A 19,359-nucleotide genomic window follows, 5' to 3' on the forward strand; every position below is an offset into this window, starting at 1 on the left:
GTTTCTTATTTTTTTTGCTACTGGTTGTTGAACTTTGTTGGGTTTAAGGCAGTAGTGCCTTTGTTTTTTTTGCTTTCTTTATAGTATAAGTTTTAGTACATGCAATAGTTATGTTATGTATGTTGATACTTTTTTTGATGTGATCCTAAACAATGTTTTTGTGTTAAAGTGGAGGGGGTAATTTTGGTTGGTGGTAATCTACTAGAGGTTCACTAATTTGATTGTTTAATGGGCTAGCCTCCTTGTTATGGTTGCTTTCAATTTAAAAACATTTCATAATATAAATTAATTAATTTTATTTATTATTTATTTTTGTTAAAAATTGTATGAATTACACAGATATTAGATTGTTGCACGGTTTTGAGGTCTCTCTTATGAGATTGAAGGAGCCTCTCGGCTAATAATGACTGTAGGATAGGAAAAAAATTAATTTTGCAACAAATCTTTTAAAATTTTTGAATTCATATTGTTTAATCAATAGTTTAGTGTTATCTTTACTTTTTATAATTGAAATATATTTTTTCATTTAGTTAACAATAAACTCACATATTTTACTATTTCACTCATTTTATCATTTTTGGAAAGTTTTGTTTTTAGAATTTGGTACATTAGATTAGTTTAGATTTTATAAATTTAATAGCTTTTTCTAACTATAACTATGCTGGCTAGGTGGCACTTGTTTGTGTATGTTTCAATATATTTGATATAGTAGGTTCTTTTTTTTTTTATCCATCCAAAATAGAAATGTTACATTTTATGTAATCTAGAATTTTCTTTTATATTCATTTAAAATAAAAAATGTAATGTCAATTTTACAAAGAGTAAGACTTTCTGAAGAAAATATAAAAAATTACAAAGTTTATATTATAAATAATAATATATTGAATAATATTTGTATCAATATTTAGATTTTGCATGAGATGTTTAGTTTTTAAAAAATCAATGGTTAAGACTTTCAACAAGTAATGAGTACACTTCAACTATTTTCTAAGATATTAACTATTACTCTACAACCACACTTTATTTAGTTTTAATGATTACACATGTTTCAAGTACTCAATTTTAACATGTACAAATAATTTGATAGCATAAAAAATAAAATTAATATTTAGGAATCTGATGCATCCACGCCGTCAAAATCACCCTCAAAATCATCGTGACACTATCCCACCTCATCTCTTAATGATGTCTTCACTCAACAAGACTTGATCCCTAGTAAACTCTTTGTGAGCCATTGATTATTTATGATTGTGATTTAAGTAATGAACAAATGTATTCTATTTTTCACAATAGACAGGAACTCAAATTTTAAAAAATAGAATATCATCAAGATGCAGGAAAAGGGATACCGCGTCCTTGAGAACGATACTTTCTTTTTATTGAATAAAATACATCTGAGAGAATGATACTTGCAATCTGAGCATATTCAAGATCAGCTTTTCATTGTCCTCTCATTTTCACAGATGATCAAAAATCACATCTAATGCAACGAACTGGACGGTGAAATCTTTTCATGATCCGAAGAATTTGCAGAGGAATTGAAGAAATGCCAACTATGAAACTGGAAAGCATAGGAGCAATCATTTGGAGGGCCAGATCCCTGGCCACTGACGGGCAATTCACACACAATTCCATCGCGATGTAAGACCTGGAAAATGTAAGTGATCTGAGGAACCGACGAGGTCGTCGTCTTAAAACTATTACCCAAAACAATCATCTTCTTCAATCCATCAGATCCCCAATTTGCAGAATAAAGATGGCTATGCACATACAACGGAACCCAGGGCATGAAAAATAGTGTTGGCTTGCGCACAAATGTCTGCCCTTTTTCATTATCTAAGATCCAATTACACCCAAACCCTTGCATAACTTTGATCTCCGTCGGATTCACATTGGGCTCGCAAACCGCCAATTCTTCCACCCATTCAAAATCCCGCTTCAGCAGAATCACGAGCGAGAATTGCAGCCTGGACTTTTTCGAATCTTCGATCTTCCCCACGCCGTACAAGACAATCGGTAATGTAAAATTCTCCAAATTTTTCGTCGAGTGTTGTTGTGTAAGCTTCAGTCTTTCAAAATTTTGAACAAATTTAGGGTTTTTCATTGTTTCTCTGAATGCTTTGTAAAAGTTCGAGGCCTCCAGCCGATTTATGGAGGCCTCGATGGATTTGCGAATTCTGATTTCTTCGGCCGCAGGCCCTGTCAAATCAGGGGTCGATGACAAACAGGGGGGTTTGTTAATATTAGGGGCAAGATTCGAACCGATAACCTTTTTTACAATGTATGGGATAGGATTCCAATTTTGAATAAGGGTAGGATACAAATTTAGAATTCCCTTTTATCAATGTGAGGGGTAGATTTGGAACTTAATATTATTTGTTTGTCAATATAAGAAATAGGATTTGAACTTAAGATCTGTTTGTCAATAGCAGAGATACAAGTTGAATCTTTTTTATCAATCTGATGAATAGGATTCGAACTTAACGCATTCTGTTTGTCAATATAAGAGATAGGATTCAGACTTAATTTGTCAATACAAAGATTAGAATTTGAACTTCGGACCTCCTCGTCAACAGGAGTAGGATTTGAACTTTGGACCTTCTTGTCAATATGAGGGGTAGGATTAGTACTTAATATTTGTTTGTCAATATCAGAAATAGTATTTGAACTTTGGATCTTTTTGTCAATATGAAGAGTAGGGTTTGAAATTTGGATCTTGTTAATTTGAAGAGCACGTCTTGCACTTTGGACCTTCTTCCTCCATCTTACTGAATGGTAAGGTTGTTCTTCATCCGAGAACATTTTGAAAAAATGCCATGTCAGATTGTAACAGACCTGGCGCAAAGCGATTTGCTGCGGGTCAATGGCGGCGTTGCCAAAATGAAAGCTTCACCATTCTGCTATATTGAGGTTAAAATGCTCCCCCTTTTCCAGGCATATTGAGAATTCAATAATTTTTCCTTTCTTGTATTCCATGATTCTTGTAGGATATTTGATTTCCCCAAAATTCCTTGGCAAAATGGGGACCCATTGTTTTAGTGGATTGCCTAAGATAACAATCCTGTTCAATTGCTCTGGCATTTCATTGCCCTCCAGAATGTTATTCCAAAGATAAAACTTGCAGCCACTTATGAAGAACAGGGTGGGTCTTTCCACTTTGTTTATCCTGGTGTTTGAATGGCATTGGCATTGGAAATGATTTATGACTTCAAGTTCAGATGCAGAGAGATTTTGATCATAGATTGTTATGTCTTGTACCAGGTGTGATTCATTTTTCAAGAGAAGGGCCAGGGCGAATTGCAAGCAGGATTCCTCGCTGTTTTCCATGCTTCCAATCTCATAGATCACCATTTCTATTCCGCCATTTTCTTGCATGTTTTTCAGCCTTTGTATTTGAGCTTTGAAGTCGTTTGACTCAAGGATGTCCACCACTTTTCTGTAGAATGGAGTTTGCTTTAATAGATTTAGGGAAAAGTTTATTTTGTTCACCATTGTGCTGTCCATGACTTGGATTGCTATCAAAGAGACCAGATTAATTATGAGTATTTTAGAGAATTGTATGGATTTTGCTTCGGAGATTTTAAACAATGACACCGATTTTGCTTCAGAAATATATACGAATGTTCTTAGATTTCTAGCCATTGTGTGGAATGGAAGGGCCCAAGAATAACGTTGCATCCTTTGATAATTTACTAACCCAGCTTTATTTTGTCAATATATATGCAAAGCAGTTCTTGAGCTTAAGTTAAGCCAATGGATAATTGATAAGTTCAATAATTAAAAGTTCAATTATGAAATATGGTCTTGGAAAAGGAACATACAGAAATTTATTTGAATTCATTGATAATCAATCAATAATTAATATTAAGTTTATATAGTAAATATAAATATTTATAAATTTATTATTACAGAAAAAGTTTAGAAGTTTAAAACTATTAATAGAACTATCATAATTTAATATTAATAATATTAAAATAAAAAAGTCTTTTAAATTTTATTTCTTAATCAATCATTCTTATTTTTGGCAAAATCTTCTTTTGAGAAAATACTTATTATTGAAAGGATTTCTTCTATTCAACTATGTTCATCCATTTTTTTCCATCTTTTATAAAAATCCTTCTTGCAACATATCTATTTTTATGTCATGTTCATTTTCTTTTTCGCTATACCTCATCTATCTAACCATTAGTGATATTTTATCTTATGATACCTTGTGTTTTTGTAATTACCCTCTAACACTTTGTCCCCTACAGATTGTCACTATTTCTTCTCCCATTTAATCTCATGTGTGTGTCTCTCTTCCATCTAATCACTATCTCTTATTCTCTCCTCTACCTCATCTCACTATCTCTTACCCCTTATTTACCCAACATATTTACCTCATCTCTCTCTCTCTCTCTCTCTCTCTCTCTCTCTCTCCCCCCCCCCCTCCCCCACTTCCCCTTAACATTATCACATACTCTCTCCAACTCTCTCTTATGTATCTTTATTTCTAACCCCATCTTTAAGTATTTAACTCATGTCCCAAGCTCAGCCCCACCCCACCCTACCCTCTCTCCCTCTCTCTCTCTCTCTCACACTTATCTATTTTATGTCATATTCATTTTCTTTTTCGCTATACCTCATCTATCTTCCTATTAGTGATATTTTATCTTATGATACCTTGTGTTTTTGTAATTACCCTCTAACAATTTGTCCCCTACAGATTGTCACTATTTCTTCTCTCATTTAATCTCATGTGTGTGTGTCTCTTTCAAGTAATCATTATCTCTCATTCTCTCCTCTACCTCATCTCACTATCTATTTTATGTCACATTCATTTTCCTTTTCACTATACCTCATTTATCTTCCCATTAGTGATATTTTATCTTATGATACTTTATACTTTTGTAATTAGCCTCTGACACTTTGTCCCTTACAAATTGTCACTGTTTCTTCTCCCATTTAATCTCATGCGTGTATCTCTCTTCCAACTAATCACTATCTCTCATTCTCTCCTCTTCCTCATCTCACTATCTCTTACCCCTTATTTACCCAACATATTTACCTTATCTCTCTCTCTCTCTCTCTCTCTCTCTCTCTCTCTCTCTCTCTCCCAAACACACACACACACACACACACACACACACGCCCTACATCATAGATTTATATTTTTTATTTTGTAATTATTTTATTTTCTTATTTATTCCCTCTCTCTTCTCTCTCTATTTCTATGAAACTTAACCTCTCTCTCTCTCTCTCTCTCTCTCTCTCTCTCTCTCTCTCTCGCCCACCCTCTCTCGTTATATCAACTATATCATGATGATGCACACACACACACACACACACACAATATATATATATATCCTCCTAATATCTATCATTCTCATCAACACATTTTTCTATTCTACAATCCCTAATTATCCTCCTACTAGAGTTATATTTTATTTCTCCCCATTTGCCTCTTTTGCCCCTACCCCATCTCTCTGATCTCCCAATTCTGCACTTATCCTCCACATCTCACCATAAATTAATCCTAATTACCATATATCTCTATCTCATCTCTCTCTACTCCTTTATTTCTTCCTTCACACGACCACATATTTATATCCATGGTCTCTCTCTCTCTCTCTCTCTCTCTCTCTCTCTCTCTTTGAAGGAAAGAAATGATTCCACCATTGCCCTTTATGCTGATTAATATTTAAGAGTAGATAAAGAAAAAGGCCTAATAAGGCCCTATTCAAGGCACAACTGTGAGTATTAAACCAAACACAATGTGAAAACTACCACTTTAGGTATAAAATTGATGATCTTGAATCTAGTAAAATCATTACTCACCAGGAAAATGATTGTTGGAGCAAGAGGATAAATACATAAGAGACACTCATATATACACATTACATTGTTCAATAGTGGTTGTTTTAAGAGGTTGGCAATGTTGTAGTTTAAAATTGATTTAATGAATCAGTGATTCAATGTCTTCCTTGTTCTCACCATTATCCCTTATACTCCAGTTGCCATTGGTTCAAGATTTAAGAATACTTTTGAAGCATTCTAATACAAGAACTTTGGTGGTTTGTTACAACCAAAGAAAGGTAAAATATGTTTTATTATAACTAGTCTAATCCACTCGAGAATAATAACTAATTATTTGTTTTGTTTGTTCCATTTTAGTAGAACTCTCATCATGTGAAGTTGCAACAAAAATTGTCCCCAGAATGTTAGGGAAGAAAATGATGTAGAGAATATGGAGATTTTTTTTAAATAATTTTTTTGTCAAATTACATAGAAAAATTGTTGCATGGATTAGAGGTCTTGCTTATGAGACTGAAGAACCTCTTAGTTAAATATGTCGTACCCTATTTTAATTCATGGGGGACCATGAGAGTAACAAATGTGAAATTTTCTTGGTTGACATCAATCAATTATAGTAAAATGAATGCCTTTACTTAATTATATTGTTGTCAAATTATATTTGTTTTTTTTAAATTTGAAGTGTAAAAATTAAGATGATAGTTATAAATGGAAAGATGTTTCTTGTTAACGATTACCATTTTTCAAATTATAAGTTCTAATTAGTTGTAAAAGTTAAATAAGGAAGGTGTAGTTATTGTGAAGCAACTTTTTAAAAATGAATATTAAGTTTATTAAGAATTATGAAATGGAGTATGCATATTTGATGGTTATATTATTGTATTTATGAGTACAATAGTTCTCATATTTTGTCTATGAAGCTCTTACACTTTTAATTCTATATAAATATTAATTTATTAAAAAATGTAAAATATGAGAATAAGCTTTCACTTTTTTTCTTATCTAGTTAGAAATGACAACTTTATTTTCCCTTAAGCTCTTCAATGATGGAAAATAAAGAGCAACCAAGGGCATTTGAGCTAGGAGTCTCTCACTACCACATCAAAGATGTGCTTGAGCTAAGAACTTCACTTAATCATTAGTGAAACGCTAAGACATAAACACCAATTTATCAATTTGAAAATTTGGTTGCTTGTTAATAGATTTTTGATCTATTGAAGAGGTCCTCAACCTCAAGAAAATAATAATTGCCCACTCACTAAAGTGAGAAAAAAGATACCATCTCTAAACTAAATATTAATTATTAGAGTAAATTTGATCAAATATTATTTCAACTTTATTTTAGAGTAGTTATGTGTCATTATCAAGATTACATTACACAGGTGATACAATAGAGAGTTTTATGTTAATATCATGGAAGTATCCTTGACATAAGCTCACATATCAAGTAGTTAAAATAACTTAGTGGATTGAAAAATATCTATAAAAAAAATAAAAAAATTGAAAGATAAAATTGTTGTAATTATTATATATTATTGTTCTTAGAATTAAATGTGAATAATTATATCTATATTTTATTTTCGTCAATGAATATTTATTTTAATAGTCATAAAACTATTTTTGTAAGTTGTGCACTTATACCATCTAATTTGTTAAATGTGTTGATCTTAAAGAAATTCTAAACATTATGTATTTAAATAAAGAAATACATATTTCTATTAATTAGTTCTATTAAAAAAATTAAAAGAAAAATTAATAGTGGTTTTGTTTAGCTTGGACCAATTTAGAAATGAAGAAAAAGTCACAAAATTGTTATGAGAGTGATTTGTTATCTCATCCCCAAGCTTACATGCCTCCTAGACATGGTGCACAACAAATTCTACATACTATTGGAATAATGTGAGAATCTCACTCCCTATCACATTTGTAAATATTTACATGAAATATTAATTTTTTAAATTGTATAAATTCACAAAATAAGATATTAGAATCTTTTTATCACTAAAATTTATTACTCGTGACCTCTCTTTTATCTAATAGAATTTTAATGCTACTCAACAATATTTTAGTCAATGACAGCACAACTATGGATATTTAATTTTAATATTGTGCAAACTATTCAAATGGAGAAATTAAATCCAATAAATTCTCGTTGGAAATCAAAACACCTATGCAAATATGTGTACAAAACACCTATACAAATATGTGTAAACACAGTAATAATTTTAGAGATTATCTTGTCCTCTGAAGAAATATTCATGAAAATTCCATGCATTTGTGAAGAAAAGACAAACACATTGTGAATAAATAAATAAATAAAATATATAATACATAAATAAATCATCTTAAAAAAAAATTAACAATATAAATATATGTTCTTATCAAATATTTTAATATTTCAATATTTAACAATATAAACATACATTTTCTCATTAACATTTTAAAAGTTCAAATAAAAGATAACTACCTTAAATAAATGTATTTTAAAGTCAAGTCCACTATTAAAAGAGCTTTTTCTTTTTCTTCAAGAATTGGTTGTGATTGACGAGTCTCATATTAATTAAAAGATACGATAGTAAGCATAAAATGATTTGATATAGAATTCTACTTGCCACTATGTTCCACTCTATGTACTGACATTGCACAAATTGAAACATTTACAAGTTCAAAATCACTCGCCAAAATCATCTTCTTGAAATTAACTTGTAAGAATAATTTACAGATTCTAAGGGAATTTCCTAAGAGCCTAATTTTTCCTGAAGGATAAGTTTGAAAGGTATTTCTTTATTGTGAATATTTTTTTTCCTTCAACTTAAAAATAATTTCATTTTGAGAGCAATTGTTATGACCACTAATATATTTAATAAACATTTGAATGCTTGCATAGAAGAGAGGGTAAACATCTTCTTAAACTCAAGTTGCATAACAAGTGTGAGTATTTACATATAATACAGAGAAAAATTATTGCTATATACCCTCTAATCAAGGTCCTTATCCACTTCTTATAGACTGAAAGGTGAGATTAGAGGATGCATGATTGGAGTTTTAGAATATGTGGTGTTTCCTATCATAAATCTTGATGAAAAACTAATAACAACTTCCACTTCTTTAATCTATTCTTTCACATTTAAAGGCACAATCTTATCACCCTCTTCTTGTTACTAAAACTGCCATCTTGTAATGGAGGGTTTTGTTCTCCACTTTAGCCAATCCTTCGCACTAAAGGCTTCACCACGAATTTTATTCTCTATTTCAAACTGCACATTGTTAAAAGTTGTAGTTGCAACTTGAGCTTTTAACAATTTGTTTGGTCCTCTTTAGGAATTTAAAGACATATATAATTTTTTAAAAAAAACATTACAAAGATTTATTAAAAATAACCTGGACCTTTCGAGCATTGGGTGATGATTCCTTCTAGCATAAGCTCAACCTCTTTAACCCTCCAATGAAATTCTTGAGCCAAACCCTCCCCAATTCTTACTAGTTTTCATAGCTTCCTACTGGTAAATTTTATTTTTTTTGAAAACAAACTATGAAATCTAATGTTAAATTAATTGAATCAGCTTTAATGTCTTATGTTAAGGTTGATTTCAAATCACAACAAAAAGTCAATAACAATGAATAAAACTCTATTGCTTGAATATAGATAAAAACAAAGTCCAATCCACTTAAAACTCAGGTAAAACCAAAACAAAACTTCATTAATGTATCATGCACAATAGAACAAAATTCATTACCATTTGTTACACCACCCTTGTTATTTTGTATTCACATCTTCCTCTGTTGTGTTCTACTCATCGATTACTCAACCCTTCTATAATAATTTTCTAAAAGTTACATAACTTAATGATTGATAGGTGCTTCGACACCACACCCAAATCAACATCTCTGCTCCAAAACATGTGAGCCAAGAATCATGTAACTCCAAAGAATGAATCTGCGCAGAGACAGGAAAAATGATTATAAATTTTGCAAACACAAAAGAGAGCTTCATGGTTATGCAACCAAATGCTATACTAATAATTGGTAAGCTAAAATTCTATTTTAATTAACATTTGGACACAAGGTGGTAGACGAAGTGAGTCTACATCGCTTTTTCCTAGAAGGGGAGGAACCTATTCGACACAGGGGAGGGTTTATGTGGGAGAAGCTCCCCGAGCCATGGAACGAAGTTTGTCTGATGTTGATGAAGTACCTAACTCTGGAAGGGAGGTCTAGTGTCTATTATTACTGTCATTTCCCTCTCCTAAATCATTTTTGTCACTGTGACTTTATTTCCATTACATTCTTTCTGTTACATGAGTTAGTGGATACGGTTGTATTGATGTTAAAGAAAAAATTAGGAAAGGTGTTCATTATACCATTCTGCATCAAGGACTGATGTTTCAGCTTTACCAATTTCATCTTGCCATAGTCCCCCCTAGGATTGTTGAGATTGATATTCCTGCTCACCCCAAATCTCGTCCCCAATAGGTCCCCTTTAGGATCACAAGCCTAGAGCCCCTACCCCACAACCTTCGCCTAATCCTTAGGTAAAAAAGGGAAGTCAGATAAAGGGAGAGAGAAGGAACATGAGGAATCAGAGGAAGAGGGGAGAGGTGGTAGGAGGAGGTCGAGGAGTATTGTGAAATCCAATGCTAAAAGGAAACTGAGATCTAGGGCCTAGCAGGAGGAGAAGGAGTTGGATTTAGAGGAGGTGGATCGTCCTAAAAAAAAGATTAAAGAGAAGGCTTTCAATTTTGGTAAGGGAAATATGGAGGAGGAGGAAGTAGAGGTGTCTAATTCCTCAAGGTCTGGCTCGAGAGATGGGATTAAAGGGAAAAAAGAGATGACACATGTTTCAACCACCATTGGGCTAGGATGTGTGAACCTAACTAGGGACCAGTTCTCATAAATTGTGGACAGAGTGCCCTCCCCTATTATGATTTCCTCTCTTGTTAGAGTTTTTGCTAAAGATAATGTTATACCTAACCCCCTGATTGTGTAGGATGTCATTAAGAAGTAGGTGGATGGCTACTGTTGCGACAAGTAGGAGGTCACCGAGGAGGTCAAGAAGATGGCTGGCAATGAACTGTGGTAGAGAACCAATGCTCTTGGAGGAAAGAATGCATCTCTTGATGAAATTTATTGTCAAGGTGACACATGCTGTTGCTACCACATTACATCTACCAAAAGACCAGGAGGGTGATTTGACTAAGGAGGACTCCAAGATGTTGTTTTACTTCCTTGTGGAAAAGTGGGCTAAAATCCTCTTGGGAAGGAAGGATGCCAAGAAGCCTTAGGGCTCTTTCCTCCTGGTTTCTTATGTTTTTTTCCTACTAGTTGTTGAACTTTGCTGGGTTTAAGGCAGTAGTGTTGTTGTTTTTTTTGCTTTCTTAGTAGTATAAGTTCTAGTACAGGCAGTAGTTATGTTATGTATGTTGACACTTTTTTTGATGTGATTCCGAACAATTTTTTTGTGTTAAAGTGGTAGGGGGTAATTTTGGTTGGTGGTAATTTGCTGGTGGTTCACTAGTTTGACTGTTTAATGGGTCAACCCCCTTGTTATGGTTGGTTTTCAATTTAAAAACATTTCATAATATTAATTAATTAATTATTTTTTGTTAAAAATTGTATGAATTACATAGATATTAGATTGTTGCACAGTTTTGAGGTCTCTCTTATGAGACCGAAGGAGCCTCTTCGCTAATAATGATTATAGGATAGAAACAAAATTAATTTTTACAACAAATCTTTTAAAATTTTTGAATTCATATTGTTTAATCAATAGTTTAGTGTTATCTTTTCTTTTTACAATTGAAATATATATTTTTAATTTAGTTAACAATAAACTATCACATATTTTACTATTTCACTCACTTTATCATTTGTATTGATATATTTGGAAAGTTTTATTTTCAGAATTTGGTATATTAGATTAGTTTAGATTTTATAAATTTAATAGCTTTTTTCAACTATAACTATGGTGGCTACGTGGCACTTGTTTGGGTATGTCTCAATATATTTGATATAGTAGGTTCTTTTTTTTCATCCATCCAAAATAGAAATGATACATTTTGTGTAATCTAGAATTTTCTTTTATATTCATTTAACACAAAAAAGATTAATGTCAATTTTACTCTTGACAATTGATTAAAAAAAAGTTAAAATGAATGTCATAATATTAATCCTGTAAATTAGAAGAATCTAAGTAGACATTTAATGAATTAAATACAAAGAGTACGACTTTCTAAAGAATTTTTTTTTAAAATGGCAAAGTTTATATTATAAATAATAATATTTTGAATATTATTTGTATCAATATTTAGACTGTGGATGAGATGTTTAGTTTTTTAAAAATGACCGGTTAAGACTTTCGACAAGAAGTAATGAGTACACTTGCAACTATTTTCTAAGACATTAACTATTACTCTACAACCACACTTTACTTAGTTTTAATGATTACACATGTTTCAAGTAATCAATTTGAAAATGTACAAATAATTTGATAGCATTAATTACAAAAACAACATTAAGAAATTGGATGAGTCCATGCCGTCAAAATCATCCTCAAAATCACCTTCAAAATCACTTTGCATGATCCCAGCCTCATCCCTTAATGGTGTCTTCACTCAACAAGATTTGATCCCTAATAGACTCTTTATTTGTAATTGTGCTTTAACTAATGACCAAAACTATTCTATCTTTCACAATAGACGGACAGGAAAAAGGATACCGCGTGCTTGAGAACGATACTTTCTTTTTATTGAATAAAATACAATTACATCTGAGAGAATGATACTTGCAATCTGAGCATATTCAAGATCAGCTTTTCATTGTCCTCTCATTTTCACAGATGATCAAAAATCACATCTGATGCAACGAACTGGACACTGAAATCTTCTCGTGATCCGAAGAATTTGCAGAGGAATTGAAGAAATGCCAACTATGAAATTGGAAAGCATAGGAGCTATCATCTGGAGGGCCAGATCCCTGGCCACTGACGGGCAATTCACACACAATTCCATCGCGATGTAAGACCTGGAAAATGTAAGTGATCTGAGGAACCGACGAGGTCGTCGTCTTAAAACTATTACCCAAAACAATCATCTTATTCAATCCATCAGATCCCCAATTTGCAGAATAAAGATGGCTGTGCACATACAACGGAACCCAGGGCATGAAAAATAGTGTTGGCTTGCGCACAAATGTCAGCCCTTTTTCATTATCTGAGATCCAATTACACCCAAACCCTTGCATAACTTTGATCTCCGTCGGATTCGCATTGGGCTCGCAAACCGCCAATTCTTCCACCCATTCAAAATCCCGCTTCAGCAGAATCACGAGCGAGAATTGCAGCCTGGACTTTTCCGAATCTTTGATCTTCCCCACGCCGTACAAGACAATCGGTAATGTAAAATTCTCCAAATTTTTCGTCGAGTGTTGCTGTGTAAGCTTCAGTCTTTCAAAATTTTGAACAAATTTAGGGTTTTTCATTGTTTCTCTAAATGTTTTGTAAAAGTCCGAGGCCTCCAGCCGGTTTATGGAGGCCTCGATGGATTTGCGGATTCTGATTTCTTCGGCCGCAGGCCCTGTCAAATCTGGGGTCGATGACAAACAGGGGATTTTGTTAATATTAGGGGCAGGATTCGAACCGATAACCTTATTTACGATATATGGGATAGGATTCCAATTTTGAATGAGGGTAGGATACAAATTTAGAATACCCTTTTTGTCAATGTGAGGGGTAGGTTTGGAACTTAATATTATTTGTTTGTCAATATAAGAAATAGGATTTGAACTTAAGATCTGTTTGTCAATAGCAGAGATACAAGTTGGATCTTTTTTATCAATCTGATGAATAGGATTCAAACTTAACACATTCTGTCTGTCAATATGAGAGATAGGATTCAGACTTAATTTGTCGATACAAAGATTAGAATTTGAACTACAGACCTCCTTGTCAATAGGAGGATTAGGATTTGAACTTTGGACCTTATTGTCAATATGAGGGGTAGGATTGGTACTTAATATTTGTTTGTCAATATCAGAAATAGTATTTGAACTTTGGATCTTTTTGTCAATATGAAGAGTAGGATTTGAAATTTGGATCTTCTTGTTAATTTGAAGAGCACGTCTTGCACTTTGGACCTTCTTCCTCCATCTTACTAAATGGTAAGGTTGTTCTTCATCTGAGGACATTTTGAAAAAATGCCATGTCAGATTGTAACACACCTGGCGCAAGCGGGTCAATGGCGGCGTTGCCAAAATGAAAGCTCCACCATTCTGCTATATTGAGGTTAAAATGCTCCCCCTTTTCCAGGCATATTGAGAATTCAATAATTTTTCCTTTCTTGTATTCCATGATTCTTGTAGGATATTTGATTTCCCCAAAATTCCTTGGCAAAATGGGGACCCATTGTTTAAGTGGATTGCCTAAGATAACAATCCTGTTCAATTGCTCTGGCATTTCATTGGCCTCCAGAATGTTATTCCAGAGATAAAACTTGCAGCCACTTATGAAGAACAGGGTGGGTCTTTCCACTTCGTTTATCCTGGTGTTTGAATGGCATTGGCATTGGAAATGATTTATGACTTCAAGTTCAGATGCAGAGAGATTTTGATCATAGATTGTTATGTCTTGTACCAGTTGCGATTCATTTTTTAAGAGAAGGGCCAGGGCGAATTGCAAGCAGGATTCCTCGCTGTTTTCCATGCTTCCAATCTCATAGATCACCATTTCTATTCCGCCATTTTCTTGCATGTTTTTCAGCCTTTGTATTTGAGCTTTGAAGTCGTTTGACTCAAGGATGTCCACCATTTTTCTGTAGAATGGAGTTTGCTTTAATAGATTTAGGGATAAGTTTATTTTGTTCACCATTGTGCTGTCCATGCTCGGATTGCTGTCAAAGAGACCAGATTAATTATGAGAATTGTATGGATTTTGCTTCAGAAATATATAAGACTGTTCCTAGATTTCTAGCCATTCTGTGGAGTGGAAGGGCCCAAAGATACGGTTGCATCCTCTGAAACGGGCAATAATCTTTTTGATAATTTACTAACCCAACCTTATTTTGTTGTTAATATATATGCAAAGCAGTTCTTGAGCTTAAGTTAAGCCAATGGCTTATTGATAAGTTCAATTATGAAATATGGTACCGGAAAAGGAACATACAGAAATTTATTTGAATTCATTGATAATCAATCAATAATTAATATTAAGTTTATATAGTAAATATAAATATTGATAAATTTATTGGAATAAAAATTACAGAGAAAGTTTAGAAGTTTAAAATTATTAATAGCACTATCATAATTTAATATTAATAATATTAAATGAAAAAAAAGTCTTTTAAATATTATTGCTTAATCAATCATTCTTGTTTTTGGAAAATACTTATTATTGGAAGGATTTCTACTATTGAACTATATTCATCCATTTTTTCCATCCTTTATAAAAAAAATATCGTACTATAAAAAAGCTCGTATGAGATACAACTTTTAAGAAAATTATTTTTCACTTCACTTATTAATACATATTAAATACAAATCTATCAAAGAAGTTTCAAAAAAAGTAAAATAAATTGTAAAGTTGTATATTGTCTATGATAAATATTTACTTTTTACTAATAATTTGATGAAAAAAGATCATTAAAGATCATTAGAGACATCAAATTCTAATTTTGATAAAACAACCACACAAATTTAACCACTCTCAAAGAGAAACAATAAAAATGGAAAGTAATGAAAACATGCCACTTTGATGGTTGTTAAGAAAATTATTTTTCACTTCACTTATTAATACATATTAAATACAAATCTATCAAAGAAGTTTCAAAAAAGTAAAATAAATTGTAAAGTTGTATATTGTCTATGATAAATATTTACTTTTTACAAATAATTTGTTGAAAAAAGATCATTAGAGACATCAAATTCTAACTTTGATAAAACAACCACACAAATTTAACCACTCTCAAAGAGAAACAATAAAAATGGAAAGTAATGAAAACATGCCACTTTGATGGTTGAAATGAGGTTTTGTACATATTTTTATGTAGTTCAACTAAAGTAATCTTGTAATCAATATATTTTCTAAACTTAATTTTACTTTATAGATCTTGAAATACTATGTACTTCACTAGCTCATATACGTTCTATACTTTATTTTATAGATTTTGAAATATTGATTATTATATTTGTGACCCTATAGTAAATACTGCACAAGCAAAACATTTCATGCAACAACCCTTATCTAATTATACCTGCACGTCATGTCATAATAATAGAAAACATAACGTTAAAAATAAATTTTGATATTGACAAAGTAATAATATTATTTTTACACAACCTTATTTCAAAAATTTAAAAAATATATAGAAGTTGTTTTAAGGTTAACCTTTGTTATTATTGACAAACTAATTTCATACAAAAATTAACTCATCCTACTCCACCATGAACTCCATGAAGAAAAATTGATTATTATTAAGAAACTATAATGAACACTTGTTGGCAGTGCATCGGTGTCCCTTCTAGGAAATTCATGAGATAGTTTTCTACAAGTCTAGTGGTTGTATTAGGGATTGACATGTTGATCTTTTGGTTCAATGACAACCAAACTTATAACAAGTAGTAACATAGCTTGGTCACAGGTTTGAATCTCCTTCGTGAGTGGCATAGGCTTGTGGTGAGTGACATTGAAGGGGAATTGTTGGCAATGCACTAATGTCCCTCACAGAATTTGTGACATGGTTTGACAACCTCTATAAGTTAAGTGTGTGCATGAGACTTCATCTAGTGTGAAGGGAAAGGGGCCAAGAAGAAACATGTTGTGAAGTGGCAGTGGTGCTTTATGAGAAAAGAAAATGGGGGTTTCAGATTAAGAGACCTTAAAATGCAAGGACTCTCTCTTGTGGTTAAGTGGATTTCCAAAGCTACTATGGTGGATGAGCCTTGAAAGGTTCCTATGAGAAATAATATAGTACATGATTTAATATCCTCTTTCTGGAAGGGGCTCTATATCAATGATTTGATATCTAATAACTTTGTTTTTAAAGTACCTCAATCTAATAGTTTCAAAGTAATTTGGAAGAGTTGGGAGCAAGTTAGAAAATTGATAACAAACAATGACTACAATGATGAGGTTAATAAGATATGTACATGAAATTCTATTATGTGGAATCTCATGCACAGGAAGAAACATTTGGCCCTCATTAAAGGCATCTCTACTAAGAAGTGGGTTGGCAAGGGTATTAAGTGATTCATTGACATTATATTTGATGTAAGACTTCTCAATTAGTGTTGGTGCAACTGACTAAAAAGTCTAACGAAAGATTGATTGTGTGACCAGTGGACTTAGTTATGACAATGTTGTCCTTGGTGTCAAGGCAAAGAAGGAACAATGACCGGTATGGATCTATGACCAGTGAAGCATATTGAACTTATATGTGCGACTCTAGTTCACAAGGGGACTAGAGAAAGATGAAGGACAAGCCCAGTAGAGGCAATGAAAAAAGATAGCCACTTAGATGGAGTCATGCTAAGTGAAGTAAGAGTGTGAAGTAGGATGATAAGTGTACAAGGAAGACAAGATGACCAATAGTCATGAAAGAGGGATTAGTCGAGATAGTAAGAGGAAGCATGTAGCACGATACCCATGACTGCTACATCATGATGATCATTAGTTGTAATTTAGTTCATAGGTACAAGAAAATAACATGATGGCAACTATGTAACTATGTAGATCAAAATTACATTAAAAATTTCACATTTTATTTTATTAGTGAAAAAATAAATTATTAAATAAGATACTAATAAATAATTATTGTTTTTACAAAATATAATATTACAAATTTATAATAATGTTAAATATACTCTTAATTTATATGAGTATAATTTTATTATATGTTTAACTTATTGTTATCAAATTGATTATATATATAATTAATAGTATATAAATATATTATATTATTTAATATTAATATATAGTAATATAATATATATATAATAGTATATAAATATATATTATATTATTAAATATTAATATTAAATAAATTATAATGAAATATAAATTTAATTGCATCAAATATAATATATTAAATTTAAAATATAATAATTATAATTTAATTGTATATTTATTTTATGGTATAAAAATCTATTCTAATTAAATCTATTAAATATAAATAAATTTTAAGGAAGGCACACTAAGATAGAGTTAATTTACCATAGAAAAATTCAATCAAACTCTAAATTTTAAAATGCAATATGGTTTTCGTCAAATTGTACTCTGCCACGTGGTCCGTGCATGGCTGACGGTATGGGAGAGGCAGAAGGAAGACAGATGGAGATAAACGGCATGGCATACCCAGCCAGTCAAAATAACTAGCTGGGTAGTCGTTGCCCAACTTGGAAGGGATAAGTGACACGTCATGAGAGGATAATAAGGTTCATCATTTAGAAAATGTCTTTATTTTTTAAGGGAAAACCTTTTCGGTTAGAAAAAAATCTGGCAGCATGAGACTTTTACAGCTATAAAAGCATATTAGCAAAGCAACATGCATGATTGTAAAAAATTCGAAAATTAATAATTAATATTTTTTGAAAAAATATAAAAAATAATAAAAATAATATTTTAAAAAACTCTAAAAATCATATAAGTAAATTTTCAAGCCTACTAACGTGCATATTAAAGGGCACGCATGGATGCGAGACTTATTTAAATCCTATGCATTTTAATCCTCAAATATGAACTCCAGTAAACTCTATAAATACAAGTTAAAAAGCTATGCCTCCATCTTTCTATTTTTAGGATACCTTCATTTACATTACATTATAAATATAGTCAAAGTTTAGTTTATTATTGCATAAGAAAATAACTAAGAAAGGTGTCTGCTTCTTATTCTATTAATAATTGGGGCAAGACAATAAATAGGTTTGTTTGGGTATTTTAAAATTGAATTTGAAAGCAGATGGATCACTTCCAGTTGTTACTCGACAAAATAATCACAAATATTATTGCAAGAGTTCCTTTTGTATTTCATAATTGTCTTATTTGTGTATCCAAAATGTGGAAGGCAACGATAGAATGTGGAGATCTATACAAGGAAAGAATCAGTTTAGGATTTTGTAACAAAATTGCATGTTTTCTGGATCAAACTTCTAACAGTATAACAATCTATGATCCAGTCCACAATGCAATAGCTAAAACCCTTTCTATGCCTCCTAATTTTAGGCATACACACTATTCTCACTACATGTGTGTCAATAAACAATTGGTGGTGGTAGGTCTAAAATATGGAGGTAAACGAACCATGATTACTATGATTTTTGATTTTGTATCTTTCAAATGGAGAAAAGGAGCAGAAATTCCTATCCATTAAACTAGGTATTGTTAATACTACAAATTAAACCAATTTTAGTTTTCACAAGACCTTTTGCACTAGAATTATTGTTTGATAAGTAGATGATCATTTTTATATGAAGTCAAGCTGTGGTATTGTTATTAGGGTTTAACAATGTAGTTTTTTTTGAGTATATTTTAATTGTGATATTGTTATTAAGATTTCATTATGTAGTTTTTTAATCAGCTGC

At 31.8% G+C, this 19,359-nt stretch overlaps 1 protein-coding gene and 1 long non-coding RNA gene across 7 annotated transcripts; both read left to right on the plus strand.

Annotated features, from left to right (window-relative positions):
- Positions 1-1,286: 1,286 nt before the first annotated feature.
- LOC149553271 (uncharacterized) lies at positions 1,287-3,611 on the plus strand. 5 transcript variants are annotated; one of them, XM_089788741.1, is made up of 4 exons: positions 1,301-2,016; positions 2,695-2,910; positions 3,097-3,142; positions 3,262-3,611. In XM_089788741.1, the coding sequence occupies exons 2-4, from the start codon at positions 2,773-2,775 to the stop codon at positions 3,402-3,404; spliced, it is 327 nt and encodes a 108-aa protein (XP_089644867.1). In that variant the 5' UTR covers positions 1,301-2,016; positions 2,695-2,772; the 3' UTR covers positions 3,405-3,611. The 5 variants fall into 5 exon arrangements, 1 of the variants encoding a protein (XP_089644867.1); XR_016353062.1 differs by lacking the exon at positions 3,097-3,142; XR_016353061.1 differs by lacking the exon at positions 3,097-3,142 and having other exon boundaries at positions 2,731-2,910.
- A 9,432-nt stretch (positions 3,612-13,043) lies between these two features.
- On the plus strand, positions 13,044-14,758 carry LOC149553272 (uncharacterized). Of its 2 annotated transcripts, XR_016353064.1 has the most exons (4): positions 13,044-13,181; positions 13,996-14,071; positions 14,258-14,303; positions 14,423-14,758. It is a non-coding gene; the product is annotated as an uncharacterized LOC149553272 (long non-coding RNA). The 2 variants fall into 2 exon arrangements; XR_016353063.1 differs by lacking the exon at positions 13,044-13,181 and having other exon boundaries at positions 13,516-14,071.
- The last annotated feature ends 4,601 nt before the right edge of the window (positions 14,759-19,359 follow it).

The sequence above is a fragment of the Cupressus sempervirens genome, chromosome 6 (genome assembly GCF_028749045.1).
Source record: "Cupressus sempervirens isolate cs-2001-9-10 chromosome 6, ASM2874904v1, whole genome shotgun sequence".
NCBI lineage: Eukaryota > Viridiplantae > Streptophyta > Pinopsida > Cupressales > Cupressaceae > Cupressus > Cupressus sempervirens.

Coding starts and splice junctions, on each gene's coding strand:
- LOC149553271 (XM_089788741.1), top strand. CDS start 2,773: ATGGTAAGGTTGTTCTTCATCCGAGAACATTTTGAAAAAATGCCATGT. Junction 2,911..3,096: donor CACCATTCTGCTATATTGAG/GTTAAAATGCTC, acceptor ATTGCCCTCCAG/AATGTTATTCCAAAGATAAA. Junction 3,143..3,261: donor AGCCACTTATGAAGAACAGG/GTGGGTCTTTCC, acceptor GTCTTGTACCAG/GTGTGATTCATTTTTCAAGA.